At 38.3% G+C, this 7,353-nt stretch overlaps 1 protein-coding gene across 1 annotated transcript; it reads left to right on the top strand.

Annotated features, from left to right (window-relative positions):
• Positions 1-1,509: 1,509 nt before the first annotated feature.
• Positions 1,510-7,088, top strand: LOC139739389 (ZP domain-containing protein-like). Its single transcript, XM_071650010.1, has 5 exons — positions 1,510-1,674; positions 2,820-3,214; positions 4,901-5,021; positions 6,257-6,473; positions 6,919-7,088. The coding sequence occupies exons 1-5, from the start codon at positions 1,510-1,512 to the stop codon at positions 7,086-7,088; spliced, it is 1,068 nt and encodes a 355-aa protein (XP_071506111.1).
• Positions 7,089-7,353: the final 265 nt, after the last annotated feature.

Here is a 7,353-nt window from a genome sequence, read left to right as displayed (position 1 = left end):
CAAAGGTTCCCTGCATGCGGCTTGTATGTGGCAAAGGGGACGGACCGCAAGCTGTTGTGGCACAATTGGTTATCACGTGGGGTTCTGCTTGCACAATAGGCGTTCGGAAAAGTGGGTTGCACCAACTTTTTTATAGATCTCAGGATGCTCGCAAGTTATACGCTCATTGTTTTGACAGTTTAAGCCGAACGGGTATCATAATGGGCCCCTTCGATGTATTGCAGACGGGTTCCAAGTGGTAGAAGATGTTTACCGAGCCTTTGTGTGAATTATGTTTCGCCTGTAATCTATCAATTTTATCATACGTTTGTATGTAACTTTGTATGAACTTTGTGTTGATTTGATGCAGGGCCGATTTGTAAATCAGTTTGTGTAGCTGAGAAGCCTATCCTGTAAAAATAAATCGGAATGGGTAATAAATGAATGAATAAATAAACTAGAAAAGCACTCTGAGCGCAGACCTCGGCCAAGCATGCAGCCCATTTCCACCCGCACTAATCTTGTTCTTCCACAGAGATCAGTGATTTCCACCCATACGTACTGCATTGTTTGCTGAAAGCCGCCCGATTTCCCAATATAGAAGCCTTTGTTACGTCATAAACCCTCAGCTGCACAGCGCGCCTCGCCAACTAGAGCACGTGCTTTAGTGCGCGCATGCAAACCTCAAATACGCGCAGCCTGTACTCCCAAGTTCATTGACCCTACCTGCCAAAATATCAAAAATCCTTCATAAATTCCCCCAAAATTATCGGATCACTACCAAAAGTTAATTGTTCGTTACTTGTGTCATTCTCAACCTTTCGTGCAAGTTTCATCCCAATCCGTTAACTACTTTTTGGGTTATTGCGCACACGGACAAACGAACAACTTAAACTAACAAACAAACCAACAGTAACGAAAACATAACCCCCCCCCCCCCCCCTTGGCGGAGGTAACAAACAACGGACACAGCTATTCTATAAATCACGCATTGCATCTCTACTAGCAGCAGAACCTCTTGCTGTAAAACTTCCCTGTGCATATCAAGAAAATAAATAGTAACTCGAGATGGTGCTGCCTGACTGGTGTGGGAAATGTTGGAAGGTGGTCATCATTCTTTCCGGTAATCGCAATAGGTAGTGTAATTATTTTTCTTTGAATTGCTTGGCCATTATTTAAAAACGCTAATGCAGCTCGTCACCAAACTTTTTGTCTGTCAACGACTTACATTTGTCTCTGTTTTGCTTTTTCATGAAGAAGTTAAGATAATTCTTTAAGTCAAATAATCCAGTTTTTGGTATTTCCTCTTGAAGTTGGTTTAGTATCCATCAACGTAAGACAATAAGTGACAGTGAAGTGGCTGCAGTACTCTCCGACAAAGAAAAGATAAAATGTAAGTAGAACAACTGTTGACTTTTTTGTTTTCCTTTTCTCTTTCCTTCTTTTCTTTCCCTCTCATCAATCCTGATGAAACATCTAGTCAAAGTGGGTATCTGGCTGCTTTGCAAACCGGATTCTTTCCGTGTAGAGATGTCCTTCGACCTGCTCGTCGCTTCTCGTGATTACAAGGGTCTCTCGTTCAAAAATCAAACGGCAGCAGAATGTCGAGGCAAAAATGAGACCTCTGAGAGAGACACTGGTCTCAGAGTGGCAGCCTTCGAGACCTCTCTCACAGAATGTGGAACAGTTTTACAGGTGTTTCCTATTTTAATTTAGTTATCATTTGCATGTTTATCATCCCGTTGACTTGGTCGGTTATAATGCTTGCAATGATCTCGCATTCGAAAACGAAAACTTGGTGGCCAAAGGGGACACTGCAGAGAAACGGTGATCTGAATGTTTTATTATTCAATATCTTTCATACAGGCTGTGAACCATATTTTACCCGAGTTAATGAAAATTGAATATTATTTTTTTTTTAGATTTTGACAGAATTATCCTGTCATGCTATTCGGTTCCTCATTTTTCGCAAACATTACAATGGTATTGCAAAACATACAGTCAGTCAGTTATTTTCGGGGGGGGGGGGGCGATGCACGTTATTCTGAACGTTCTTACCTGATCCGATGGAATAGGGTTAGTTATTCCAAAAGTTCGTTCATACGAAAATGGGATGAGGTTCGTTAATCTGAAATAATGTAAAGACGGTGCGTGCTACCTTTGGAATAACGAACTGTATCAGCCTCCATCACAAAGTAATGCCGGAGGCATTATACTTTCTGGTTGTGCGTCCATCGGTCCATCAGTCCTTCGGCTACGGTCACAGCTCAGGGTGGAGTGAACCTAGGGTTAAAGGGATGGTACAGTACTGGTGGAGATGAGAATTGGGCTTTTAACTCTTTGCAAGATACCAAGAAAACACTTATGATATAGTACAGAGCATACCATTTTAAGGGAAATTCAAAGTTTAATTAAAAGCGAATCGGGTTTGGAATGACTGAAATATCCAAAAACAAAGTAAAAAAAGCCATTGTAATAAAGTGTGGGTCCCACACTTTATTAGAATCTCTCTTTTTTGGATATCTCAGCCATTTCAAAAGCAGTTTTCATCAAATAAATGTCGAATTCCTCATAGAATTACATGCTCTTTCATATTTCATAAGAGGTTTCTCATTATCTCACAAAAAAAGTGTTAGAAACCTGAAATTAGTTCTCAACCAAAACTATACGATCGCTTTAACTGTTTTTTTTCTCCCTGCAAACGTCTAACTCTCCATAACATATTCTTGGTACGGTTGTGCTGAGTGAATTTTCTTGTGTAACTCAAAGCACGTGCAAATCACAGCAAATAATATTAATAATAGTAATTAATAAACTTTGTGCTTCACTGTCTTGCCTAGGATGAGACTGACGATGAGCATGTATACACCAACAAAATCTCAAACATAGCTCATCTCCAAGGACAAATAAGCCGCGAGTACAAGGTAGTTATACCTATTACATGCTCCTACAATCGCACAGTTCGAGTATCGCAGGAGTGGTACGAACTTGAGGATTACACTATCGACACCGATCTGCGAGACGAAGGAGAATATCGGCTGGATCTGAAGTTTTACGATGGTGCCGACTACAATAATGAAGTCACAGGGTTTCCAATGGTTGTCCACCTGAATGGGGAGCTCTATTTCCAGGCATCATCAGAGTACAGTCACTTGGACCTGTCAATTAAGTCTTGTTGGGCAGCACTCGGTAGCGACCTTGACGAGGCAGAATCATACGAATTTATCAAAGACTGGTAAGCTGGGAGATTTTATGAACTTTAGAAAGAAAAACATTTTTGGGAGCACGTATTGGTTTGTCTCTCAAGTGTAACATGAAGAATAATATGTTATTCACGTGTGATTGTGCCAAGTGCATCTGGGGTTTTTGCTTTTTACATTACTTAAGATGTAATAAATGTATTACGAAAAAAAGTAATTAAATTATTAAAGAAAGTATATCCGACCCTGAATTACAAATCCAACAAAATGTCGACAGACATGGATTTTCAGTTAAGAGTAGAATTTGAGCTTTAAAATGATGCATTACTCAATTCAAACTGACTCTCCTAATCTAAGTATCTAATCTAAGTATTGGAAAGAAAGCAAACATTCTGGAACAGTGTGACCTGAGAAAAGACGCTCTCAAGTACAGGGTCTATTCCAGCACTTATCTTTATTTTTTTTTTATTTTTTGCCAACCCGTGCCAGCTATGCGATGAATGGGACAAAAAACAGGATATAAACTATCGAAGCAAAAACAATAAAGGGATTATAATATTAATTTGAAATTGAGAATGTTATTTACATCTATCCATGATTAACCCTTTCTGTGCCAAAGAGTCAATTGTTAACGAATTTCACACACATACCTATGGACATGAGATTAATCTGGCACGCAATTGACTTTTTTATTATTACTTTCGAAGCAGTAGCAGCATCCTTTCTAAAGTTATCAGAGTTGAAAGTGAAGCGTGTGTACAGGGCTTTTGAGAAATGAAAAGGATACTCTATAAGACACACCCAATCACACTATTCTACAAAAAGTGTTCGAGAAAAACTGCTAATAACAAAATTTCACTTTCTTTTTATGATCCCAAACTTTAGCATAATATAGAAAAAGCCTTGCTCTTTCAGAAAATATGAAAAACTCAAGATTGGCTATTTGACCCATTTCCCCGATTTTCAGTCCTCACACAAAGATCAGTCCTTGCGACTTTATTATTATAATTATTATTATTATTATTATTATTATTATTATTATTATTAATGTCATTATTATTATTATTATCATTATTATTGTTATTATCATTTTAATGAATATTAATTGATATTATTCCCCCTGCCAATTATGAAATAGGCAAGTCAAGTGCTCTTTTTATAATACAAGAAAACTGCAAATATGTAAAACTTCTTCATATTTTCTTAATATTGTTTTACACATAAGTATGTGACATCACAAGCTGTACTGGTCTCCTCATCCAGCGATGGCGCGGCACTGAAACTTCATTAATTCTTAACTTTTTAATGGATAGTCCGATTATCCTCAAATTTCCACTAATGTGTTGTATCAATATTGCCACCTTCTCACAATTCACATGTATATGAAGGTGAACCTGTCCCTTTAATGCTCCACCCCCCCCCCACACACACACACACGTGCGATGGGAAGAATTTGATGGGGGATCCCTCGGAAAGTCATGTATTTTCTGGGTGTTTTTGTTCCTTTTTTTTGTAAACCCATAGTAAAGTTCTTGTGTGTGTGTGTGTGTGTGTGTGTGTGTGTGTTTGTTTGTTTGTGTGAGTGTGTTGGTGTGTTTGTGTTTGTAGATGCGTGTGTGTGGAGGGAGGAAGGAGATTGACTAAGGAAGATCAAATGGCATTTTTTTTTTAACGTTGATAAATTCATTTATTAAAGTTCATTCCTTTACTGCACTTATCAGGGAGGTGATAGTCGAAGAAGAAGACATAACGTCCGTAACTTGCCAAGACACTCCGCCTATTGACGCTATCCAAGTCGAGACACGAGCATTCCGCTTCCTTGAAGGCGATGCTGATCAAGTGGTAAGTCATGGTCTCACGCTTTTAATTATCTACATTGATCTAACTGCACCAACAAAATCAACTGGAAACCTTGAATCCATTCTTTACAAACCAGGCCTATGAGATACTTTTAAAGGGATAGTACAGTATTGGTGGAGATGAGAATTGGGCTTTTAACTTTTTGCAAGATACCAAGAAAACACTTTTGATATAGTACAGAGCATATCATTTCAAGAGGAATTAAAAGTTTATTTGATGAAAATCGGGTTTGGAATTACTGAAACTTCAAAAACAAAGTAAATAAAGCGATCGTAATAAAGTGTGGGTCCCACAGTTATTAGAATCGCTCTGTTTTGGATATCTCAGTCATTTCAAAACCAATTTTTCATCAAATAAACGTTGAATTCCTCATGGAATTACATGCTCTTTCATATTTCATAAGAGGTTTCTCATTATTTCATCAAAAAATGTTAGAAACCTGAAATTAGGTCTCAGCCAAAACTATACGAACCCTTTAAGGGATGGTATAATATCGGTTGCGGTGAGGAGTTAGCCTGTAACTATTTGCAATATACTCAGAAACCTCGTTGTGAAATGTTAAAGAGCATACAATTCTGAAAGGAATTCAAAATTGATTTCATGAAAATCGGTTTTTGGAATGGCTGAGATAAACAAAAACATAGTGAAATAAAGAGGTCCTAATAAAAGATGGTTCCCACAGTTCATTAGGACCTCTTTCTTTTGAATATCTCAGCATTTCAACACCAGCCACAATACACTTTTAATTCCTCTTTGAATTATAATAATAATGCTCTTACATATTTCATGAGAGGTTTCTCATTATCTAAAAAATCATCATCAAAAACGTTGGAAACCTGAAACTCCATCTTATCGGAAACTATATATACCTTTCTTACCTACTTCAGTATAATATACGCAATTCAAATATGAAATGCTTTTGCCTTGATAATAAACAAATTAGAATCGTTGTCATTTTTGAAGCGATTCATTCCCTGTGCTGGAATTAAAATCAGGAATATGTACACATGGCATAAGTTTGATGCTATTTGCTATTTATCGATTCTCATGGCTGTGTGGGACAGTGAAAATTCATACATGTTGCGTTTCGGTTAACTACATTGAATATACATAAGTCTTTAAATGAAAAAAAACTGAATGAGATGCCGATCGACATTTTTCCACATTGAATAGAAAACACGCGATAAATTTTCATTTTTATTATTACTCATATGCAGATATACATCCACTGTGACCTATTCGTCTGTGATAAAGACGATGCTAATTCAATGTGCAAGGATGCGTGTATTGCTGGCTACACCAGTCAGTCTTGGAATAGGCGTCGGCGTGAGGCGGGTTACGCTCAACCACCTCTGCCCGTACAGCGGGTGACACGAGGCCCCATACGCATTGTACGGGATACCCAAAGCAACCAGGTCGAGTCCGAACATTATGGTATGTATCCGCAACCTGCATATCCTTAAGGAGGTTTTACATAAAATTGAATCATATACAATTGGACTTTCATGCATCTAATTACAAAAGATGAATTTTTTGCTTAAAAGTTATGATGAAATCTCATGAAAATTATCAAAATCTTATGTATGCCTTCGAAGGCATGAATGATTCTCAATTGTAGCAATTGCACACACTTCTGACAGCTGTTATTTGGCGTGATCATTTTTCTTGTTAGAGTATCAATTATAGACTTGGTCCCTTGACAACCAAATTACATAAAACGGCAACGGGGTAACACTAGAATGGATGTGACGTATTATGACAAGAACGCACCACAAGCAGTGCCACACTAACCAAATGTGTGCTTGTCAAAAACAGCAACTACTGCAGGTCATCAAAGCCAAAGGAGGATGCTTATTAAAGATTTGTGTTGATCCTACAGATGATGCCACGGCCTGGACGTCGCCAATGTGGGTCTTGGCCGTGCTTGCCATGAGTGCCGTTGTCATCCTCCTACTCGCAGCCTTGGTCGTGCTCTTAAGAAAAGGTGGCTTAAGCCTTGGCGGCGGAAAAACAGACGAAGAGGAAGGCGTTGATCTCATTGGAAAATAGAACCTGACACCTTTGGTCACCCCCTCCTCCCCCCCCCCCCCCAAAAAAAAGGGGTAAAAATCAAGCAGCACAGTAGAACAGCACTCCTGTAGGACATACCATGTTTGCGTTGCTCTATTTCATTTGTTGTCGCTTCGCATTCCCGAAAAAAAAAAATATCTTCTGTAATGCAGGGAATTCTATTTCTTTTTCTCTATTCATCTTTTCCCATTATTTCTATAATATTCAAAGTAATTACACGTGCTTTGACATTGGTGCAGCAAAT

The sequence above is a fragment of the Diadema antillarum genome, unplaced genomic scaffold (assembly GCF_040938485.1).
Source record: "Diadema antillarum isolate AM-2024a unplaced genomic scaffold, OU_Dant_1.0 seq00000798_RagTag, whole genome shotgun sequence".
In the NCBI taxonomy this organism is placed as follows: Eukaryota; Metazoa; Echinodermata; class Echinoidea; order Diadematoida; family Diadematidae; genus Diadema; species Diadema antillarum.
The sequence above is the reverse complement of the archived record's forward strand: the minus strand, read 5'-3'. Positions and strand labels throughout refer to the sequence as shown.

Coding starts and splice junctions, on each gene's coding strand:
- LOC139739389 (XM_071650010.1), top strand. CDS start 1,510: ATGTCCTTCGACCTGCTCGTCGCTTCTCGTGATTACAAGGGTCTCTCG. Junction 1,675..2,819: donor AATGTGGAACAGTTTTACAG/GTGTTTCCTATT, acceptor TGTCTTGCCTAG/GATGAGACTGACGATGAGCA. Junction 3,215..4,900: donor TACGAATTTATCAAAGACTG/GTAAGCTGGGAG, acceptor TGCACTTATCAG/GGAGGTGATAGTCGAAGAAG.